This window comes from Varanus komodoensis, unplaced genomic scaffold (assembly GCF_004798865.1).
Source record: "Varanus komodoensis strain SLA01 unplaced genomic scaffold, ASM479886v1 scaffold28, whole genome shotgun sequence".
Classification (NCBI taxonomy): domain Eukaryota; kingdom Metazoa; phylum Chordata; class Lepidosauria; order Squamata; family Varanidae; genus Varanus; species Varanus komodoensis.
Genome location: NW_025335727.1, coordinates 582,691 through 606,227, shown reverse-complemented (window position 1 = coordinate 606,227; position 23,537 = coordinate 582,691). Strand labels below are relative to the sequence as shown.

The window sequence follows — 23,537 nt, the reverse complement described above, 5'->3', positions numbered from 1 at the left end:
ATGCACATTTTTACAGCTTAAGTCTGGCTGGCGGCCACCTCTGCTCCTCTCCTTGCTAACCTTAGCAAAGCGATGGCAACGTGGGCTTTCCTGAAGAGTTTTGCAAGTCCAAGCGGACTGATCCGTCATGGGCCATAAGTAGCCGTAATCAGAAAAGGTACCCAGTCCAGCCAGAGAGAGCTGCAGACACAGCGGCGTTTGCTCCATTCACGGCTTCTCCCCCTGTTGCTTCCCCACTGCATGAGCTGATTCTTCTGCCTCCGCAGCTTTTGCTCTCCTCTGAACAACTTTCTTTTGCAGAATGAGTCCCGCAACATTGAGATGCTGGCGGCGGCCTGCGCTGTGGGTGTCGGCTGCTGCTTCGCCGCTCCCATTGGAGGTAAGGCTCATCCCAGAGTCCTCCACGGCCTGGCCAAGCCAGCCCCTGGCCACCGTCTTCCATTCCCAAAGTGAGGGGAACTGCTAGCAGGAAGACTCCAGGAGCAGCAACTGTCGCTGAGTGACCCGCTTTGCAGGCAGTGGGGTCTGGGTTCAATGCCCAGAATAACCAGCTGATGAATTCCGTGTCACAGCAGTGGGAGGGGGACCTTTTCCAGGCCTTGTAGACCTGTGCAAGGAACTGGCTTGGAAGGAGCGGGGGATCAAAATCAAGTGGAGTGGCTCAGCTGACCCCCAGATTCTGGCCTGTCTGTCCATCTCGACTCACTCCAATATGAGTCAAGCTTGCATGTAAACTTCCACTGTTAAAATGGGCAGTGACTTACCTTCTTTTTAAAGCCACAGGTATTTGCATAAATTCTGGCTACAATTCGCATACATCGCAGCAGGAATTTGCACCATCTGCTTAAATCGCAGTCAGAGTTTATGTAATTTGTGTAAATCCCTGCTAAATTTCTCGCTGCAAATTGTTCTTTGCAAGTTATACAAATTTCCTTGCTTTAAACAAAAAATCCTCAAAGTGCAACCTGTTTTAAAAGAAAGTCATTTAAAAAAACCCACTTTCAGCTGAGGTATCAAAAGTCCACTGGGCGCAAGGAAGTTGTTTCTCAGAGTCACCCTCCCTACTCAGGACAGAACTGTCTTCCCCAGTCCTGGTGTGTTGGGTCATAGCGCCAGAGAGCTGGAGGTGAAGACCACGAAATGGTGTAATACAGTTGGAGGGTCAAGCCATTCTGGATTGACTGATGCTTGGACTCTGTCCCAGGCATTGTCCTGTGTGAATATGCAGAGCTGAGCACTGTGAGGGGCACAGACAGTTACCTGGCATCTCAGGTCCTTAATGCTGAGCAATAAAAGATACAAGCACCTGCGGCATCCGCCCAGGGGGGCAGCTTCAGGTGTGACCGAAGGCTGTGGCAGACACAGAGGAGGGATTTCGAAACTCTTGCCCCACACGTGAGCAAAGGAGCCACTCATATGCCCCCCCCCCCCGCAGGGACTTCTGCAGACGGGCCACGTGGTTGTGACAAAAATGCACCTTGAGCAAAAAAAGTCACCTGATTTGTGGAGGGAGGCAGTGAGGGGTTCCCTTCTCAGACACAACCTCAGGGGAATGTCAAAGGACACCGGCAGGGTTGTCTCCAGGCCCCTGAGCCCAACGCTCAGCCGGCGCCTCCCAAGCAGAGATGTGGGACTTCGGAGCTGCTGCTTGCTTCTGTTTGGGTTTGTTTTTTTGATACTTTTATATACTGCCAGGTCTAATAAAGTCTGCAGGCCATCCAGGACATTGGTAGAGTGTTGGGCTGGGAATGGCTGGAGTAGACCATGCTGTCCTGGAGAGAGCCATGGCTGGTCTCTGCCCAGGACACCTCCTTTGTAAGTGCACCTGGTGGAGCTGAGGGCTGTGGGTGGCTGTGCCCCCTTTCCTTGGCCCTGACTCTGCCCCTCTTCCCACAAGTTATTTCCTGGCTTCTGTGCACGTCTCCCAACCCTCATTCCAAAAGATGGAAAAGCGCCCCCAGGGCTTAGTTACCTGCAGAAGAGCTTCAGGTGAAGACACACGGCAGCCCACCGTGCACTTTGGCCTGGCCACTCGCAAGGCAGCCCCCAAAAGCTTTCTCTGAAATGCAGTTGTCCCCACGGCCCCAAGGAGGCGCTGTATCCCTGCTCCGAACTCTTTCCCTGGACCACTTCCTTCTCAGTGGCTAACTTAAGCTAGAGCTCCTTGTGCTTCCCAAATCCAGACGCCCTTGGATCCAGCATCCTCTCTTTCCTACTGTGCTCGTTCCGAGGAGCCGATTCGCAACAGCATCTCAAAGCCGCCCAGAAAGAGGAGTTAGGCTCAAGAGAGCTGCGTGCTAAAGGCACAGCTCGTCCTTGGGGGAATGCACCGGGACCCCACACTGGGCTAGGTTTCCTCATCTAAGGAGTGGGGGCAAAACCGAAAAGCTTTTTCTGTGTGGGCAGAAAAAGGTGCTTCCACTGTTCCCCATGCAAGCTGCACGCAGCCCAGCTTAGCATCTCTCTGCAAACACGGTGCCTCCATTTTCCCCAGAAGAAAGGGGTTACAGCCGTCTTTCCCCTTCGTCATTCATTACAAATGTGGCTTTCGTATGTGTCCCTGTGAAAGCACATTTTGTGATTTTTAGGGGTCACGGTGCTGATTTAGGGAAAGTGGATTTGCCAAGGAATAATTTTCTCGTCCACATTATGTTGGTGGTGAGGAAATAGCGTCTTCATTAAGTATGCGTTCAACACTGCTTGTGCTTTGGAATTGTCATAATATTTAGGCCTGTCACTAGCATGGTGTGGAACCAAAGGAGTTTATGGAGCAAAGCTATGTCAAACAATAGCTAAACTGTTACAATAGACTATATGATAGCAGTACCTTTCGTTACGATTTATGCAATATGAACTGAATTTTTGTTCAAATATCTATTTCTGCCTTACCTTGGTATAACTTAGGGAATCTGGAATATAAACATTTCTTCTGTACCCTTGAAGTCTGGGGTGTGGCAGAAGGAAAGGAGAGCGCCTTAAAAGTCAAACCACTTGTTGTTTCCAAAAGGTGCTTCCCGTGGCCCATTTTGGTGCAAAAGCAGCTGGCTGAGACCCAGCCTGGTGTTTGCTGCAGACAACACCTTTGGCGCAGACAGCCTCACGGGGGGAGCAAGGGCCCCATCTGAATCGGGCTCCGCTGGCTGCTGCTTCTCCCAGACTTCACGCGGGCCTCTGAACCGTGCTTTTTAATGAAGTGCAGCCAACACCGGGCTGTGCCATTTGGCCTGCGTTTCTCCAGCCTCTGAAAAAGCTGCCAGCTCTTCCCCGCTGCAGTGCATCCGGAAGCTTTGTGTATTCCGACTCAGTGATTCCCAAATTGCGGCAGAAGAGTGGCTGGGGGGGGGGGGGGGGCTGCCACTGCGTCACTGCCACTGGGACAGTCCTTGCACCGACCCGGCAGATGCGTGGGCTGGTGCAGATCCACGTAGCAAGCGGGGGGTGGCGCGTCCGGGGCCAGCTTGGTAGCTCCTGATCCTTAGGAAATGCCATTAGCAGACTCACACTTCTGTGGTCAAATTATGAGAAAGGCGCCTCGCCCCAGCGCAGCCTTCCAGGATTCTGTGGGATTCGGTTTCCACTCTCACCGCCAAAGCCCTCGTGTGGCCGAGTTGTACAGTGGCTCAGTTCCAGGGGTGGAAGCTTCTCTGCGTTTGGTTGCCTTTGGAACTGGGTCCCTGGGAGCTTATTTTGGTGTTGTAATATTTACATTTGCAAGTATAGAGGTTGAGCATGATGGGCACCCAGCGTGAAATACCCAACAAACACCCAGCATTTGATGCTCTTCACTTATGATGCTTCTGAGCCAGCCCCACAGATTCAACTTTGCCGGTCTGGTTCTTCTGTTCTTATACATAGACCTGGGCTGCCCTGTTGCCTCGCTGGCAGTGGGCAGGTAAGAGGCATAACCTCGCAGACATTTTCTTAGCTCTTGAAGCCACCTGGAAAGGGATCTGTGAGGTCATCTAGACCCACCCCCATCCCAATGCGTAGGGATGCTTGACTGGAGCCTTGTCCCAGTCTGCCTTCATCGTGGGCACTGGTGGCTGAAACTGCAGCCTTCACGTCCCTAGTTTTGGGAGTCAGGAAAACTCAGTCCTAACGGGGGGGCGGGGGAGGGGCAGGGGAATTTCTGATGATCAACCGTTGGCCTACAAGCACTGATTTAGATCATGGTGGGCAAGCTGTGGCCCTCCAGTTAATTCAGAATTTTTTTAAAAAATTAAAAAACAGAAAAAACAAATATATCATGAATACATACATGCCACATACCCTATTTATGTGATGTATAGCAGAATCTTTACTGTTCTCAGAGATGTTTATGCATAAACTTCAAGGTAGTGTTCCTTCAGTTGTTGGGCAGGGAAGAAGGGGTAGTCATCTAGAGTCGCCCTCGCCCTGCCCTAGGTGAGCTGGACTACAACCCAGACCGTTCCACCTTCTCGGTCCTCACAGGTGTTCTCTTCAGCATCGAGGTCACCTCCACCTTCTTCGCCGTCCGGAACTACTGGCGTGGCTTCTTCGCGGCCACCTTCAGTGCCTTCATCTTCCGGGTGCTTGCTGTGTGGAACAAGGATGAAGGTATAACTCCTCAGATGAGAAATGTTTCTGCTGCTTCCTTCCACAGAAGCCTAGTTTAGCGGGAGAGATGTTGTGGCCAGGCCTGGAGTGTTAGCTGTGTCGTCAACCGAGATGGGGCACGGGCAGCGTCTGGGAGGATCGTGACCTTGCAGTCTGCAGGCCACCGGCTAACGTCGAAGTTCACAAGATGCAGTCAGTCCCGGGTTCCTAAGGATTTGGGATCCATTAACACACCATCCTCCTTCCCCCCCCGCAGAAACCATCACAGCTCTGTTCAAAACCCGCTTCCGGCTGGACTTCCCCTTCGACCTGCAGGAGCTGCCGGCCTTTGCCGTCATCGGGTGAGACTCGCGGGGCCTCCCTCGCCTCTGTGCCGAAATCCCCCCACCCTGCAGCCCCCCTCCCCTGCCCACTCCCCACTGAGTCCGTCTTCTCCTCGCTCAGGATCGCCAGCGGCTTTGGGGGAGCTCTCTTTGTCTACTTCAACCGCAAGATCGTGCAGTTCATGCGCAAGCAAAAGGCCATTAACCGCTTCCTCATGAAAAAGTAAGGGGCGCAAGCCGCGTGCCGCACGGGGGCCGAGGGGCCCTGCTCCCACCACGAGGGGGGGCAGGTGGCAGAAGATCCATGGGCAGGTGTGGCTGGATTAGCCTGGGGCATGCTGGGATGCTTGCTTCCCGGTCAGGGAAGGCTGGCCTTAGCCAGCCCATTGGGTAGGGGAGCTGGCACACCGTGGAGAGCCCCCACAGACCACATGCGACCCCCCCAGGCTCCACCCACTTCCCGAAGAGAGAAAAGCCTTAAAGGGACGGTCCCTCTGGCTTGGCAGCTTGACCTAGTAGTCCCTCCTGCGTCGATCAGCCCTTGCCTGGTGCTTTGCCGGGGCTGGCAAGTTCTTCAGGGGAAGCTGAGCTCAGCCCCCCACTTTTGGGCCTCTCTGGATCAGGGGTCCTGGCAGAAGGGTGCAGACTTGCCCGGGGGGCTGCTCTTGGGCTCAGGGCCCCATGGCCCACACTGATCCAGGCTGGTTTGTCTCTCTCTCATTGAACTCCACCGCCAGCTGATTGCAGCCGGCTGGGGAGAACCCACAGCTTCGAAGCCCCGCTTCCGGGCACCGGACTTGCAGGAGGCAGCGCTGCCCCGGCTCCCATGCCCCAGCCTTCTGCCCCACGGTTCTTCCGTCTCAGCAAGGGGCAATGAGTGCGGAGAGCTATTTGCATTATTCATGGTGCGGCCCTGAATTTTGCTCTCATGCTTCCCTCTGTGTCTTGCAGGCGCCTCCTCTTTCCGGCTCTCGTCACGCTCCTCATAGCCACGCTGACGTTCCCACCTGGCTTCGGGCAGTTCATGGCTGGCCAGGTGATTGGGCCGCACTCGCGAGGCTTGTCCAGGGAAGCTCGCCACAGAGGCCAGCCTCCTTCAATGGGGCGGCTTCCGGGAGCCTTGGGCTGCAGTTGATGTTGCTTGGCTGAGGATGATGGAGGCTGGACTCGAATGCCTCTGGAGTGGGGGCCAGCTGGGGGAGCTGTCGAGGCAGAATAAACAGCTGCTGGGGCGGGAGGTGTGCTTTCCAGGGCTGACCCACATCCCGGAAGCAGTGCACTAGTTCAGGCCTGAGTATTGTGTGAGCTGTGCTCTCCCAGGTTCCCTGGATGTTCTCCCCTTTCTAGAGCTTTGTTTCCACTATGAAACAGTTCAATGGAGCCTCCATAGGCTGAGGCAGTGTATCTCTGAATGTCAGCTATAGCGGCAGACATCCCAGGAGCCCCATGGCTTTCATGTTGCTGCTTTGTGCACTTGCCAGCATCATTTGACTGGCTGTTACTAGAAGCAGAAAACCTGATCCTGTACAGACCCATCAGTACCCTGAAGACAGCCAGAGTCCGTACTGCCATTATTTAACACGATTTCCACCCAAGGCTGGTTACGTCAAAACCATGCAATATTAACATTCCAAAATGTAAAGCGTGGTTTTTAACCATTGAAAAGCATTCGCTGATAAAATAATTCTTAAATATAATGGCCGTACCATCACCCCAGTGTAGACTAGAATTTTAAAATTAAAGTCTTGAAGACTTTCCTTAAAGCCAACAGAGGAGCAGCCAGATGGATTTCCTTGGGGAAGCCATTGCAGAGAGACAGGGCCAACATCAAGAAGGCCCCGTCGATTCCTACATGAACAGCTAGTGACCAGAGAGCTTTGGTTACTGATTTCAAGGCCTGGGCAGGTTCACATGGCATAGGCCAGGAGTGGGGACCTTGTGGTGCTGCAGATGTTCTTGGAGTGCAGTTCCCATCTGCCTCTGCCAGCATAGCCAATGGTGAAGGCAGCTGCAGACCAAGGACTCCTGGAGCGCCACGCACTCCTCAGTCCTGCCACGGACTATCCTTCCAATAGCAGGGTCCCAGTCCGTTTCGCATGGAGAAGGCCAATAATAATAATAATAATAATAATAATAATAATAATAATGCCGCTGAGGCAGCCGCTGCTCGGTTCTCACCCTCTGCCCTTGTTTTGGTCCCTCCCTTCCCAGCTCACGCAGAAGGAGACTCTGGTGACCCTGTTTGACAACCACACATGGGCCAAGCAGGGCTTGGCCGAAGCGTTTGAGTACGTCAGTGCCTCGGAGGCATGGAAGCACCCCCGTTCCAACGTCTTTGTCACCCTGGTGATCTTTATCCTCATGAAGGTACGCCTTGCACCCTCACACACGCTTTCCTCCTGGAGCAGGACGTGTGCAGCAAGTGGCATCTGGGAACAGGTGTCCTGCCAGTGCTCTGTCTCTGGCCATAACCTTTGCTCGTTTATTTTCTGTGCTGCCCAATAGCCGAAGCTCTCTGGGTGGTTCACAACAATCCAAAAGGTACAATACAAATATAGATCTAAGTGCAATAAAAATGCAGCATAAAATTCCACTGTAGACATTTTAAAAATGGTTTAAGATTCTAATATAGAAACGAGTAGAATGATTTACAGCTCAAAAACAATTTTGGTCCAGCTCGTCCTAATTAGAACAGCTGACAATGCCATCAACGTCTGGGAACAGAGGAGCGTTTGAAACTGACGCCAGAAAGAGCATCACAATGGCACCCGGTGGGCCTCAGTGGGGAAATTGTTTCATAGTCGGGGGCCACCATTATCCCCCCAGGACTGCCTTGGCCAGTGGGCAGGCTGGACAGTTGTCCCTGGTCCTGGGATCGTGAGATGGAGCAGCCCTCCAGGGGACCCGGCCCAGCCCTCTCCTCAGGTTTCGTTGCTGTCAGTGAGAGCTTCATGCTAACCTGGGCTCCTATTTTGGCCACACACCATGGCCTTTATCCCCACGGGAATGTGTCCGCACCCACGAACGCCCCTGGAGGGGTATCTGGCCCCCAGCCAGAAGGGATTCTGCACGCCTCAGAGGGGCCTCCGGCCTGAACGCTCCTTTCCTTCTCCCCAGTTCTGGATGTCCGCCTTGGCCACCACCATCCCCGTGCCGTGCGGGGCCTTCATGCCGGTCTTCGTCATCGGTGAGCAACAGCTGCCCCGCTCCTCCCCTTGGCTCTCCCTTTGGCCAAGCCCGGACCGCCCCTCCCCAGGAGGATCAGAAGCACCTCCTTTTGAAACTGGCTGCCCACCCAAAGCGCACCCCCCTCCCACCATGTCCTGACCCACAATTGCTTGGTCAGGCTTAATCTTGCGGTTGGATGCCTCCATTGGCACCCACTTCTCTTCCGTGCCTGCAACACAGAACTTCCCCCCCTTTCGAGCACGTGTGTTTCAAGACCTGAGAGCCAGGGAGATATCCTGAACTGCCCAGAGGGGCCAGGCCGCCCCGGTCCCCCCTCTGCTTCCCCTCGAGCCTCACCAAGCTCAGGCCGTGCCTCTGCTTCCCTGGGCAGGCGCGGCCTTTGGGCGGCTGGTGGGCGAGAGCATGGCAGCGTGGTTCCCGGACGGCATCCACACGGACAGCAACATCTACCGCATCGTGCCAGGGGGCTACGCAGTGGTGGGTAAGATGCAGCCGCTCTTGTCCCCTTTGTGATGCTCTGGGGGGGGGGTGCGGGCTGGGGGCCTGAGGTGCCTCGCAGGGGGCCTCATCCAGCTATGAATGACCTTGGGATGCGAGAGCCCTTGGGAGCAGCGCAGGAGTTGTACGCAGCCCCTGGATACCTTCTGGTTATTTCACAAGTGCACTGACTTTCCAGACAACCACTCCAGAAGGGCGTCTGGAGGGCCTCGGGCTGGAGAAAGCTGCCCTCCAGATGGGGAGTGAGTGCCCTCTGGGGAACTCATTTTCCCCATGATATGGGGCGGGGCGGGGGGCATCCATCCATCCATCCATCCAAAACATTTGTATGCTGCCCTCTGTGCCATGGCACCTCTAGGCGGCTCACAATCAGAAATCAAAGCTAATCACGCAGTGGTACCTCGGCTCACGAATGCCTTGCTTCACAACCAAATCGGGTCATGAACAAAATTCCATGAAAATGTTGACGTGGGTCGCGAGCTCCGCATCGGGTGGCGACCAAGATCGCGGCCATCTCCCCACCCTCCTGAGTGGGGAGATGCCCATGATTGCAGTTGCGTTCGTGCAGGGAAGACGGGCGCGATCTCGGCCATCTCCCCCAACCCAACCAGCACGATCGCAGCCATCTCCCCTCGCCCCCCTGAGTGGGGAGATGGCTGCAATCGTGCTGGGGGCGGTGGGGGGGGGGGAGATGGCTGAGATTGTGCCCATCTCTCTGTCCCCCAGCGCGCTGTTTGCGCCCGTCTCTCCCTCCCCCAGTGCGCCGCGATTGCACCTGTCTCTCCCCCCACCCCAGTGCACCGGGATGACAGGCGCGTGCAGGGATGACGGGCGCGATCTCAGTTGTGCTGGGGGGCAGGGAGATGGCCGTGCTCGTGCTCGGCGGGGGAGATGGTAGCGATGTTTGTTGTTCTTTGTCACTTTGCTTCACATTTTTCTGATTTAAAAAAACGGTTACAGAATGAATTAACCTTATTTACATTGAACCTTATGGGGAAATTTAACTTGGCTCACGACCAATTTGGGTTGTGACCAGAGTCCTGGAATGGATTAAGGTCGTGAGCCAAGGTACCGCTGTACAGCTGAAGCCATCACTACCCCAGATCCATCGGTTATCTGAGGGAGCGCCTGCACCCCTATGTACCCCCCTAGCCTCTGAGATCCCACAGCCTGTCGAAAAGGGAGCATCCCGGTGCAGGAGTCCTGGCTAGCACCCTGACTCATTTGGCTGCTCGTGGCCACCAGGTGCAGCCGCGCTGTCAGGCGCCGTCACCCACACGGTCTCCACGGCGGTCATCGTCTTCGAGCTGACGGGGCAGATCTCGCACATCCTGCCGGTCATGATTGCGGTGATCCTGGCCAATGCCGTGGCTCAGAGCTTGCAGCCTTCGCTGTACGACAGCATCATCCGGATCAAGAAGCTGCCTTATTTGCCGGAGCTGGGCTGGGGACATCAAGAGTAAGTGTGTGTGTGTGTGTGTGTGTGTGTGTGTTTGCCTGTGTGCATGTACACACTGCCTGCTCCCCCACCAGGGGCCTAATCCCACCAAAGCACCCCTGTTTAGATTTGAAAATACTAAAGGAGAAGCAAAACTATTTTAATCAAGAATGAGATGCAGTTATTAAATACAGCAAAGAAATAGGGAATGTATACAGAATATCTATAAGCCAAAGAAAGCTGATGTTTCTTTTTCTCTGTGGCTGTAGCATCCCTGAATAGCACATCTGCTTGAAAAAGCAACAGTTTTGTTCTCATAGTAGAAGCAGCCCTTCTCTACAGAATGCTCTGGGAGGGCAGCTCCAGCTGATATCCCTTGCAAGCTGAAGGCCATGAAGCTTTGGCATGGCTTCAAGAAGCTGTCCCGGCTTTTGGACCCTGGGGAAGTTCAGTAGAGGACCTGCTGAACCTTAATCATTTCCTCGCCATTCTTCTGGTAGAGCCCACGCAATGCCTCTCCATGCCAGAAAACTAGGTCGCTACAGAAAGCCGGCTATGCGCTTCCAACGTTCATCCGTTGTTATATCTAGAGACACTGGGTGCCAAGGGCCTGGAGGCCCGCAGAATGACTGTAGCTTTCCCCAACCTGTTGGATTGCAAATCCCATCTCTCCCGGCTAACATGAGAACACATCTCAATGGCAGCAGATGGTGGGAAGAGCTGCAGAACGTCTTACTCTGGGAAGCACGGGGCCTTCTGCAGTCCCTAGGCTCCGTCCCGAGGCTCATGCGAATGGGACAGCATACAAAAATTCTAAATAAATAAATAAATAACTACTGTTGAGGTTTTCTACCCCTTTACCCATCCTTGTTCCAGCCAAGGCCTTGTTGGGATTGTAGGCTGGAGGGGCAGAGAACTCCCTGCAAACTCCGGAGCCCTCGTCCCAGGCCGCGTTTGCAGGCCCCTTCGATTTCCCAGCAAGGAAGGACTGGTCTTTGAATCCAGCAGGCAGCACGGCCTCTGCTGAAAGGGCGCGCCATTTACTGCTGCTGCATTTGCAGGAAGTACAACCTGCGCGTCGAGGACATCATGGTGCGTGACGTGCGCTACGTCACCCTGAATTGCAAGTACCGTGACTTGCAAGAGGTGCTGCATGGGTCCAAAGTGAAAAGCCTGCCTCTGGTGGAATCGGCCGGTAAGAGAAGGCGGCTGGGGCAGGGTGGGTGGAGTGGCTCGGGTTCAAAACAGGAGAGAACACCGTCGAACTCACAGGGTAGATTTTTCGGAATGCACACGGGCCCCGTTCGCATAACGCAGCCATCAGCTCTGCATGGTTACTCTGGCTTCCCCGTTTTTACCATGACCGACCTGGTTTCTGTGCTATTGCAGTTTCCACCCTCCCTGCTCAGTCCCCCCACTGTTGCGTACATCCCATCCACAACCTGAAATTGAATCCCAAGGTGCATTGCCTCTTGCCCATGTCTCCTGCTTCTCCCTCATCGGTCTGCATATAGAGACTGGGTGGCAAGAGTGGCTCTTGCCGTTGCCGCTCTTTCCAGGGGACTCTGTGATAACTGCATACCAGGACCATGGAAACTACCATCCAGGTAGCCAAGAAGCCATGGCGGCATGGAGAGATCACGGAACGAACCATTGTTTCTTCCTGTGGTTTCTAACTTACCAAACTTACCACTGTCATATATCATGACTGAGTCTGGACAACACAACAGACCAACAATGGCAAAAAAAAAAAAGCCATGGCCTGTCGTGTTGTCTGAACCCAGTCATTATTTTATATAAAAAAGTACTGATAACCCTCGCCCTATGGTTTTGATATCCCCTGAAACTCTGTTTACGATCCTGGCTTCCTTTTTTATCTATGTAGTAACAGCTGGTGTGGTGTGGGGGTTGGAATACTGGGCTGGGACACAGGAGTTTTGGGTTCTCATCCCCCTCGGCCATGCAGTTCCTTGGGTGACTTTGGCCCAGCCATGGACTCTTAGCCTAGCCTACCCCACAGGGTTGTTGTTGTGAGGATAAAATGGAGTGGAGGACTATGTGAGGCTCCTTGGCTTGCTCACAGAAGGGAAAAAGCTGGGATGCAGATGCAGCCCAATAATGCTGAGGCGGTGGAAGAGCAGGTCGCCCAGCGCTTGGGCTTCATCCCGTCCGGCTTGGGTGGAAGTACGCATGATTGGATCTTCCTCCGATGAACCAAACAGTATCCGCAACATTACAAACCCACAGACATGCACAGCTGACCCCCCCCCCACACGCTTCAGGGGGAAGGGCTCGGGCCAGCCATCTTCCTGACTTGCTAGGTTCGCATGTGAAGGGCTGTGGTTCAATTTCATTCCATTTCTGTATCAAGGAACGTTCTCTCCCGACGCAATTGTTTGCCAGCGCAAGGACTAGTGCTGTGTGTGTGTTCAGTTCCAAGTTCAAACGTCTCAGGGAGGCTTGAACTTTGCACTAAAAAGGCACACCTTGGCTTCATGAACCTGCCGATTCTGCCTCCGATGGGATCAAAATTCAACTAAGAAGCCAAACCATGTTATGTTAGTTGCATAATGTGAAACTGGTGGTTAGCTGTTTCTTTACGCTTGTGTGAATGCATGTGGCCCCGATTCGCATCGGGACACTTACACACCCGTAAGGGAGAGGCTCACTTTTTTCTCTCTCTTACACGTCGGCAAGCAAACAGTATGCAAGCATGGGGAGGTTCAGTCCTTCCCTCTCGGTGCGTGGTGCTCCCAATCCAAATTGAGGCATTGCACATATACACCAGAATAAAGAAAAGCCAGTTTTCAGCTATTATTTTTCAGCTGGTTTTAAGCTATTGTTTTTATGAGCAGATCGATTCTCAATGACACCCTGAGAGGGAGCACAGGATAAATCTTCAAAGCACCCCCACCCCAGAATCCTGCAAACAGTCCTTTGCTTCTGAGTTCCTTGCCTGTTTTTGACTCTCACGTGCTTAAGCCGTTCAACTGAGTGATAAGCATCGCAGCTTATTGATGATTTAATTGGAGACAGCAAATTTAGCTCCTCCAACTTGTTCCAGAATAGCTGAGGTAATAAACTGTTTTCCTACATCGACTGATTTTGGTGAGTCAACAAATTAACTGCTTTGACATCATTTGGCCCAGACTTAATGGAATCAGAACGCTGAACCAGAGCAGGAACAAAAACGGTTTGCTGGCCTGCATTGCTATTTAAAATTCTTCTCAGAGTTTTTAAATCTTTACATAGAAAAGAGATTATCCTGGATATAGCAACAGATTCCCAGTAAAAATGGGCTTCCAACTATGCTTTGTTCGTCTTACAAGGATCTCAGGCTGGCTTAGGTGGCCCTCCTCTTTTCCATTTTATTTTCACAACAGTCCTGTGAGGTAGGTTAGCTGACTCAGAGTCACTCATGGAAGACCTAATGTACCAGTAAGGACCACCTCAAGAACAGGCCATGCTGGTGTCAGTAGCTGCGCTCCCTAGTGATGCCTGAGGTTGCTGACTAAACCGGACTGAATCCAAAAATGATGTTTAGACTGAAAGAAGCCCTACAGCTCCCAGTGTGCTCAACTTTAAGAGAATGAAACCACCACTACTACAGGACAAGCTAAGCATGCTTGTCTTTTTATATAAGAAGCCCCAAGCTAAAAAGGGAGACTTACTTGGCTCCACTTGACAATCCTAGGGATGTTTAGATAAGTAACCTCCAGAATTCATGTGCAATAAGTAAAACTTCCACTCAATTCATGCTGAAAAAAATCTTGAGAACAAAATATTTATTTTATTATATTTATATCCCACCTTTTTTCCTGCAAGGAACCGAGGAGGCTTACATGATTCCCCTCCCCGTGTTACCCAACCCACAACCCCCCAACTTGTATTCTGAAATAGCACCATTCCAGCATGCCTGCATCACCAGCATCCTCTGAATTACCAGCTGACCTCAAATAGCAGCAGCTTCAGAGGTGAACGTGAGGTGGGGTGGGCAGGAAGCACCAAACGTAGTGCTTCCTCTTCTTCCTCCAGACCGTCTTGGGCAACATTCGGTGTTGCTGTGTCTCCTTTTGGGACAAGATTGTCTATTCACCAGACAGGGAAGAGGCGCACCAAGCTGGCATTTCAGATGAGAGAAGGGTGCAGATGCCACCCTACTTTGCGTGTTGAAAGAATGTGGGATGGGGGCACAAGACCAACGCTCCCAGTCTCTTTATGCCGCTACCCAGTTTTGTCTGTGTCGCTGTCACGGGCCGTCAAGTCACCTCCGACATAAAGCAACCGAAGAAGGGGTGCTGTCCAGAATACCCCTGACAGCCCCACCCCGCTCTCCCAAGTTCAGCGCTGTGGCTTCCCTGATGGAGTCCGTCCCCCGCCTCTTTGGCCTTCCTCCTCTTCTTCTGCCTCCAGCTTTCCCTGGCACGACGCTCGTCTCCGGCAAGTCCTGCTCCACACCCTGTACCAGCTTTCCCCTTTCCCTTGCAGAGTCCATGATCTTGCTGGGCTCCATCGAGCGCACGCAGATCGTGGCCCTCCTGAGAGACCAGCTCAGTCCTGCCCGCCGCCTGCAGTACCTGCGGGAGAAGGCCCACATGGAGCACAAAGCTGCGGAGAAGAGCCTGGATGGCGGGGAGCAGATCCAGGTGCCCGACACCAGCGTGCGCTTCCAGGTGATGAGGGGAGGTGCCAGAACTGGGGGAGCCTTGTAGCGACAGAGCAGCAGGAGGGCTTCCTCTGTGCCCCTGCATCACCTCCTCACTCGCCTGCCTCTCCTCTTGTCCCAGATCAGCACAGAGGAGTCCTCGTTCGTCCCGCCACGAAGCGAGACCCGCAAGCCCTTGAAACCGGCTTTGAAACGAGCCCCCAGCACTGTATCCGAGAGCCCTTCAAGTGAGTCCTTGACCCGATTCGCCCTGTCTCAGGGGTGTTGGACCGTGGGCCTGTGGGTCAGATCCAGCCCTCCAGGTTTCCCAAGCCTCTCCCCTAGCGCAGCTGCCTTTGCTTGGGCTGCCAACTATTTCCCAGCGAATTCCCAGCATGGTGCAGGGTTTTTCTCCCATTCGCAAAACGGCTCTAAGAGCTGTAACCTAAAATAGATGGGTGTTTTTGATCCCGCTATCCTACAGAGTGTTATTTATTTTTAATTTATCCTTACATTAATATCTTGCCTTTTCCCCTCCAAGTAGTGCACAGCAGCTTACAGGGTCTTCCTCTCCAATTGCTCCTCATAGCAACAGCCCTGTGAGGTAGGCTGAGCTGAGAGTGAGTGACTGGCACAAAGTCACCCAGTGAGCTTCATGGCTGTGTGGGGACTACATCCTGGATTTCCCGAGGCCAGTGCTTTGACCACTGGGCAACACTGCCTCTCCAGTCAGCATGGTCTTTGTGAGCATCTCCAAAACTGAATTCAGCCCTCAGGTTGAAAGAAATTCAACATTTTTTTGCCCCAGTGGTGTAGTGGTTCAGAACTCAGGCCTGGGACTCAGGCGACCTGGTTTCCAGTCCCCACTCAGCCATGGAGACAGCCAGCTGGGTGACTCTGGGCCAGTCACAGACTCTCAACCCGACCTACCTTGCAAGGTTGTTGTGGGGATAAGATGGAGAGCAGGAGGAGGAGAATGATGTAAGTCACTTTGGGGTCTTTACAAAAGAAAAAGACAGGCTATAAGTCAAACAAAGGGTTTTCCTTCCAACTGGGACTTGATTGACTAAATGCTCTTTCCTTTGTCTTGGTGCTCGGGCAGCTGGGACGGTGGAGCCGCCAGGCATTGCCCTGAGGAGCCTCTTCTGCGTGAACAGCACGACGGCAGACCCCACTGAGGTGAGGCTTCCTTGCTTCCCACCATCCCCTAAATTTGGGAATGTTTCTGGGCAGAGGCGCTCCGGTTCCCTGGGAGACCCGCATGGGGCCTGCCCCATAATTCCTCTCTCTGATACATTTTTTTTAAAAAAACAAGGATGAGAATTCAGACCATCCCGAAAAGCGCAAGTCGAAGCGCGTCCGCATTTCTGTGGCGGTAAGTGAGGGCCACGCCACATCCATGCAGCTTTCCGGGACAATCACAGGGGCAGGAAACTCGGGCCTGCCCGAATGTGTCTCCAGAGGCCGCGGACTGTGCTGAAGGTTTGCTCGTTTGGAGCGTTAGCTGGCGCCCACCCACAATCCTTTGGTGGCCGAGATGGAAATATAAATTCCTGGTGGGCTATTGCAAGGGGCCATTTTCCTGGGAGGACAAAAATAAATTTATATTTACATATAGAGAAAGTTTTAAAAGGTGCTCTGTAGCAGTCATGGAGCACTACAAGAGTCAAGTTTAGCCTGCAAACACGTTTTGGTTGACCCGATGGACATTTTAGGATATCATTTTTGGTATTTTTCCCCCCAAATACAAAGACGTGGTAGGGTTTTTATTTTTTATTTATTAAAACATTTTTATGCCGCCCCATTCGCCGAAGTCTCGGGGCGGCTCACATCCACCTAACTAGCACCCCTTCCCTGCCCTCCCTGTATATGTATATGTATATGCATATGTCATATTACTATTTCAATTAAGTAGCCATCACATACAAACCTCGTTTGAAATGAATGGGTGTCCAGGAAGGTCCAGGAAGTGCGTCTTCCGACAGTGCCAACTTGTGAGACTCACCTCGGTACATTCTGGCGAGGGCCACTACTTTAGATGGGGGGCAATTTTTAAAAATAACTTTTTAAAACAAATACCTGGTCCTCAAGAAATTTGCCTATCACTGGTTAGTAGCTGTGCTAATAGCTAAGCAAAACCTCCATGTTCAAACAGAGGGTATCCCTGAGTACCAGAAGATGGATGGACATCACTTGTTGGCAGACTTCCTGAAGACATCTGTCTGTCCTCCATTGGAAGCAGATAGCTGGGCTAGATGGAGTTTCTTCGGCCTGATCCATCAGTTTGCGGCACGCGGTGCAGTAGGTTGCGCCAGTTCCCCTGCAGTGCAAAGGTGGTTCGACTGCAGGAGCCTTCAGCACAGTTCCGGCTTTTGTTTTGATTCATCTTTCCTCTTAGTAGCATCTGAAACACTCCGTCCCTTTTACAAACTAACAGATTTATGTAGTGATTTCTGGAAAAGCCAATCATACATTTTCATTGCTTGCATTGCTGCTTCACAGTGACTTGTTCGGCTAATTTCCTCCTGTCCTGTAGTGAAAATCTCCGCCATATAATGATTTTGTTGATTTCATGGCACAATCTGGAAAGGTGATGCTTTTGCTGAAATTTACAGTCCCCTAGAAGGTGTTTTTGGCCACCCATCCAGGGTTTTTTTCCCCCCAACACAGCTTTTGCTGTCATGTTTTCTCCAAGAAGCATCCAAAGAAGAAACTAACCTGATCCATTATTTAAGGTCTGGGTGCACAGGAATTTGTCTTGCTGCCAAGATGTGTGTTAAAAATGGGAGTTAGTTCTGGGAGCACATCTTTGCAGATAAATCTAAGCTGTAGCGTGCGAAACTGTGTGATGCGGCTGCTAAAAAAGAAAAACAACCAAAATACCATCTTGGCCTGCATTAAGAGAAGTGTAGTGTCCCAGTCACGGAAGTAATACTTCTGTTCTATTCTGCATTAGCCAGACTGCGTTTGAAATTCTGTGTCCATTTCTGTGCGCTCCATTTTCAAAATGATACTGACAGATGAGCACACCTGGAGGAGGGTGACTAGGACGGTGACGGGTCTGGACACCAATTTTAATGAGGAGTTTGATAGAGCCAGGTATTTTTAACATACAGAAGATGAAAGGGAGAGAAGGGGGTAGTCTTCACATTCCAGTACTTCTCTATCATGCGGAAGATGGAACATAGCTAGGACCAGTGGGCAGAAAAGGCCAGGAGGACATTTTGGCTTGCCATTACGAGAAATGTCCTTCTTCTAAGGACTTTTCAGCCATGGAAGAGACTCCTTCAGGAGGTGGCAGATTCCCACATGCTGAAGATCTTAAAGCATTTGTCATGGATGTTGCAGCAGCAAGATTCCTACATTGAACAAGGACTGGACTGGATGGCCTCCTAGGCCCCTTCCAGTCCTGAAATTCTGTGATTCTGTAAGAACCTCTGGAGGTGCTTATGGCACTTGACTCCACACCTGGTTGTCCCAGAAGGGTGGATTAAGTCAGAAAGGTCTCCCCGGATCTATGGTGCAGACTTCTCTGCAGTCATTCAGCCACACACCCCCATGGAACTCTGGCATATGTGGTCCAGCCAGGTAGGGAAGGATTTCTGTCAGCAGAGAACTGAACTACAGTTTCCAAGTTCCTTTGAGAGGGACTTAAACTGATGCATGTTTGTCACTGTGGCTATGCCAGGAGGGCCCCTGACCCCTACTAGTTCTGATCATAGTGCTAAGTAGTTTAAGCAGAAGAACCAGGAAAGGAGGATAAAAGAACTGGGAGGCCTGGGATGGAAGAGGGAGCGTTCCAAAGGAGGGAAAAGAAATGGTGCTCAGAGGGCGGAGCTTGAGATGAGAGGGGGAACCTCAACAGGAAGATGGGCAAAGGGGCACAGCGGTGGAAGCCTAGAGTTCACAAATCTTGCACCCAGCATCATGGGGCTGCCGTCAGAAATGGCACCTCCGTAACCAGTGAGCGCAGACTGGTCATAACAGTCTGGAGAAGAATGACCTGCTGCGTGGACCTCCTCTGGGTTTGGGTCTCCATGACAGCACTTCTAGGAATTGCCAGGAACGCTGCAGTGTGGCACGCAGTTGGATTTTGTGGCCCTTCCGGGCTCCCAGAAAAGTCTCACCTGCTATGCATGTACGTGACAGATCCAAAGATCACGGCTTGGGACGTCGTCGCCCCAGCCGGGAAAGAATGGGCACGAGCTTGAACTTCATTCTGGCTTTTGGTCAGGTTATATCCATCTTCTACATCAGTCTTGTTAGTGAGCTGGCCAAGGTTCCTAGCTTGCTCTTTGTTTTCCTGCTTTTGTTTTGCTGTTTGCAATACTGTCGAGACTAGCAGAAGGAAGGAAAGCTGGATTTCTGTGCTGGGTTTGGAAAAGGGATGCTTCTAGCAGCTGGACTGGATTTATGCTGGGCACGGAGGAGGGAGGGGAGTCTGTGCCTTTTCCTGCCAGGGATTCCTGGTTGTCCATGATTAGCAGGTTAGTGCTAAGGCACAATCTGCTTTATCTCTATGAATGAGATCAATTCTTGCTGGAAAATAGTATGTTGGGCGCTTGCTGGAGAGCATGGATTGCTGCCGCTCGGTCTGAAGTGTGCGTCCAGTGGTAAACCAGGCTTCGTTGGCACAAACGTGCAGAGGAGCTCTGAGAAGGGTTTGCGTGCAGATGACCATGGTAAGCGCTCCAGCCAGTAAGCCTGAGGCAGGAGCCCACCCACGGGAAAAGCCCCTCGTTGCGGAGAACGGATCATTCTGGAGAAAGCGCCTCCCATCCCGTGTCCTCCAAGGGGCGTGCAGGATTCCCAGCATCCCCTAGCCCGCCGGTGCAGTGAATACCATCTCTAGGCACACGGGGGCACACTTAGACAACATATTTCGGTGGTGCTGAACAGCATGGTAAAAAATTAACTTGCGGAAACTCAACGGTATCAAAACGTGAAGCGTGAAGAGGCCCAGTTTAGCCCCAAATCTGAGTACGAGCCTCGAGTCCCCCTTGACCCACACGGGCCGGACACGGTAGCCTCACCTTCCCCTCTTGGCCACCGCCCCTTCCAGCACGGCCAAGCATTCGCCAGTCCTGGGGACCCCTCCTGGACGGTTCGGGGCTCTCCCTCTTGCACAGTCGATTTCATTCACATGTTCTGCCCCTTCGCTCACAGCTCTCCTGACGTGCTTCTCCTCCGTTTGATTGCAGGACGAATACGAAGTGGCTGGTGAAATGAGTCCCGCAGAGGTGAGCATTCATCACACGCAAACCCCGCGCGTGCCATCGTCTCTCTGGGCCGGTGACGGAGGCGCTGCTGAATTCGTGCTCTCTGCCAGCCCGCGTCTGCCTGTAGGGACACTGTATTCCCTGCACCACTTGGGGAGCAATAAATGCCAGAGTCGATTAATTCCCAGAGCTGCTGTTGCATTTCGCTTAGCCTGCTTGCGTGAGTCACCTGGATGAGTCCTCCCTGGAAGATTTCATGCTTCTCCTGCTCTCTGTTTTGTAGTCCTGGATTCTGTCATGGGAGACATGAATTCTGAATTCTGTCCTGCTCCCCAGGTATCTTGCTCTGGGTCAACCTGTCTGGGCACTGGAAACTTTACTGAAAATTGGCTGGAGCTGAAAGGCAGGGAGTAGCCTACGGATAAGCCCTTTCTGGTCATTTCCAGTGAAACCCAGTGCAATCTAGTGGCCCAGGGTGTGGGACTGAGACTCAGGAAGCCTGGGTTCTGGGCCAGGCTCATGCATGGCTCTCACAGGGTGGCTTTGGGCCAGTCGCAAGCTCCCAGCCCAACCTACCTCATAGGGTGGTTGTTCTGAAATGGAAAGGAGCAGCAGAATTAGGTCAGCTGCCTTAAGTTGCTTGGATATTAATTCATTGTCCGCTGCCTAAGCAGAGGTTCCTGCACGCTCCCTTCCAGCCAGACTGCTTCTGCTCAGCACCTCATGTTGGAAGTGCTTCCATGTAACCAGGGTGTGGAGCCCTAATCCTGGGGCACCAGGGGGCCAGTCTAGCTTAAACGGATTCCACCAGGGCTGGAGAGGCCCGTGTTCAGGTGCCTTGCTGAGCCACAGAGCTCACTGGGTGACATTGGCCAGCCGCTCTCTCTCTTTCTCCACCTGACCAACCTCACAGGGTGGTTGTGAGGATAGACCGGAGAAGAACCAGGTAGACCAGCTTGGGCTGCTGGAGGGAAAAGGGTGGAGGCTGTGCCTGAATTTGAAGAACGGGATCTACGGTGGCCCGTGGTCTCGGCCTGCCCGCTGCTGCCTTTGCGGACTGGCTTGTTGATCTGGCTCTCCACTTTCAGATCCTGGAATGGGAGGAGCAGGAACTGGAGCAGTTTGTCAACTTCAACAACAGCAAGATCGATCCGGCACCTTTCCAGTTGGTGGAACGGACGTCTCTGCACAAGGTGGGGTCAGCGGAACCGGACAGCGTCGGTCCGGTAGACGCACACTGGGATTTCACACAAGTCCTATACAAGCACAGACTCGCTGTGCAGATTGTACCCTGAATCCCTTTTCCTGAGCTTGTTGTTGTGAAATATAAGTTTCTAGCCCTCATGGCTGAGAGTGGCTTGGAAAATGTGCAAGTGGTGCTGGGCCCATGCTCCCCATCCCAGGAAGGCCTGGCCTAAATGGGATTTCAAGGAGGGCCGAGGACAGGACCCCTGTGCCGACGGAGCTCCATCCGCACCCTCTCCCCGTGATGCAAAACGAGCAAACCAGCCAAGCACGGGATGCGTGTGCTCAGGGCGGGACGCGGTGGGTTTGCACGAGCTCAGCAAAGCAACGGTCCTGCTGAGAGATTTTCTCCGGCTCCAGAGGCGAGGCCTGGCCCGGGATGGGACAGTGGCTTGCAGCGTGCAGGCTGCGGAGGACGGGCCCCGGCTGTGGGTCTGAACGGTGTTGGCCGGGGTACCCTGTTCCAGGCGTTGTGGCAGCGAAGCCGGGGCTGCAGGAGCCCCCTGACTCTGCCCTTGTCTCTTCCAGACGCACACCATCTTCTCCCTCCTGGGCGTGGATCACGCCTACGTCACCAGCATCGGGCGCCTGATTGGCATGGTGTCCCTCAAGGAGGTGAGCGTCGCCGAGCTGGGAGGCGTCAGGAGCGCTGCGGGGGGGCGGGGGGGGTGTCATCCTGCCTTCCAGATGTCAGAGCTTCGCCTTGGCCCATCCTCAGCTGGCCGTGAAGTTCCCTGGGGCACTTGGAGCCAGTCGCTGAGAGACTGCCTGGCCTACCTTGCAGGGTTGCTGTGAGAATAAAATGAGAGTGAGGATCAGAGGGGCCACTTTGGGTTCTTAGCAAGAGGAAGAAAGTTGGGATATATATATATGCAATTACCGTGTTTCCAGTACATTCCATAATGTCAAATATGTCAAAAAGACCCAGAAATCCCCCGGCAATTGGCTGCTGGCAGAACGGGAGTGGGATTGGCAGAGCGGGGCATGGTCCTCCGAGCAGCCCCTGCCAAGCAGAGCAGGCCAGACTGGACAAGTTGGGCAAGCACGGTCGTGCCTGCACCCCAGCCTCCCTCATTCTGTCCCCGCATCTCCCCCCCAGTTACGGAAGGCCATCGAGGGCTCCGTCAACGCCAAGGGCGTGAAGGTGCGCCCCCCGCTGGCCAGCTTCCGGGACAGCACCACCAGTAGCAGCGAGACAGAAGCCACGGAGATCCACCAGCTCTGGGACCGTCGGAACAGGCACTCTATCCCCCGCGAGTCCAGCCCGTCAGAGAGTGATGACAAGTGCCACTGACAGCCGTCTGTGGACGGCGTGGCCTGGACACGCCGTGACTGTTGTGCTTCCAACTGGAATCCTTCTCCGCGTTCCCGGCAGGGGACCCGTGGCTGCAAGGAGAGACTTCCCTCCTAGGCAGAGAAGCTGGGTCGCCCCAGTGCTGCTGGAGCGGGTCGGGGGGGGGGGGAATGCTCTGACTGCCGGGGCCACAGTCTCTTCCCCCCACCACCACCTTGCACTTGTCCAGGCCCAGAGGGAGGGGACCGCTCCCTACAGCCCTCTCCTCGCCCAGGATCCCTGGGAACCCGGGATTTTGTCCTCCTGGACTCCCAAGATCCTGCATTTTGTGGTGCTCGGTCGCACCTGCCTCTCGGGCCGCCGGCATCGTGCTCTCGATCATGCACTGTCGAAGAAGCTCCTCTTCTTCTCCGCTCCCTCGCCTTTGTTTCCAACAGCCTTCGGATGAAGCAAAGGCCCCACAGCAAAGAGGGCTGGAGAAGGAAGCCACAAGCTGAGGGGCTGCAAAAATCCCATCTGGGCATCTCTGCTTCCCTGTGCAGGCCGCTTCCAACCTGAGCAGGGCATCACCTCCACACTGACCTTTCTTCACCCCTCCCCAGTCCTTTCCGTCACCCCGTCCACTCGCACTTGCCTGTGAGCCGTGGCCTCCTGCTTTCTGGGAGGTCCAGCCCTATGCCGTTACGATCATTATTTTTTGCTAATAATGTGAGGACAGAATAAGGTGAACACTGGAACTCTGGAGCTACTGAACCCCAGGACAAAGGGGTCCCCGTCTGCTCTCCCTCTTTCTCCCCGCCCCGCAGCAAGGACTCTCAGTCGCCATTCCTGCCGGCTCACCTCCCTGCGGAGCCCTCCCCGTGCTTGGATTCAGGGACACCGAGAGGAAGTAGGGTGGCCGCTGAGATGTAAATACAGAGGGTTTTTATATTAATTTAATAAAAAAGATGACACCTAGAGTTCTAAAATGAATAAGCAGCTGTCTGCTGTCTCTTAATAAACCACACGGGGCTGCCAGAAGCTGGGGCTCATTCGCTTTGGACCCAGCAAGGCCTGGATCGATCTCTCTCTCTCTCTCTCTCTCTCTCTCTCTCTCTCTCTCTCTCTC

The 23,537-nt window shown here is 53.4% G+C and overlaps 1 protein-coding gene across 2 annotated transcripts in view; it reads left to right on the top strand.

The window, feature by feature from the left end:
• Positions 1-23,401, top strand: part of CLCN2 (chloride voltage-gated channel 2) — a 72,014-nt gene extending 48,613 nt beyond the window's left edge. Inside the window, exons 7-24 of one of the 2 annotated variants that reach the window (XM_044434629.1) lie at positions 301-379; positions 4,453-4,578; positions 4,835-4,919; positions 5,023-5,124; positions 5,853-5,937; positions 7,113-7,268; positions 8,019-8,088; positions 8,461-8,571; positions 9,834-10,047; positions 11,088-11,221; positions 14,515-14,699; positions 14,814-14,919; positions 15,774-15,850; positions 15,987-16,046; positions 19,873-19,911; positions 20,979-21,083; positions 21,664-21,750; positions 22,235-23,401. In XM_044434629.1, the coding sequence (XP_044290564.1) occupies positions 301-379; positions 4,453-4,578; positions 4,835-4,919; positions 5,023-5,124; positions 5,853-5,937; positions 7,113-7,268; positions 8,019-8,088; positions 8,461-8,571; positions 9,834-10,047; positions 11,088-11,221; positions 14,515-14,699; positions 14,814-14,919; positions 15,774-15,850; positions 15,987-16,046; positions 19,873-19,911; positions 20,979-21,083; positions 21,664-21,750; positions 22,235-22,429 (2,016 nt within the window). In that variant the 3' untranslated portion in view covers positions 22,430-23,401. The remainder of the gene's footprint in view (positions 1-300; positions 380-4,452; positions 4,579-4,834; positions 4,920-5,022; positions 5,125-5,852; positions 5,938-7,112; positions 7,269-8,018; positions 8,089-8,460; positions 8,572-9,833; positions 10,048-11,087; positions 11,222-14,514; positions 14,700-14,813; positions 14,920-15,773; positions 15,851-15,986; positions 16,047-19,872; positions 19,912-20,978; positions 21,084-21,663; positions 21,751-22,234) is intronic. The other variant, XM_044434630.1, reaches the window with a different exon arrangement.
• The last annotated feature ends 136 nt before the right edge of the window (positions 23,402-23,537 follow it).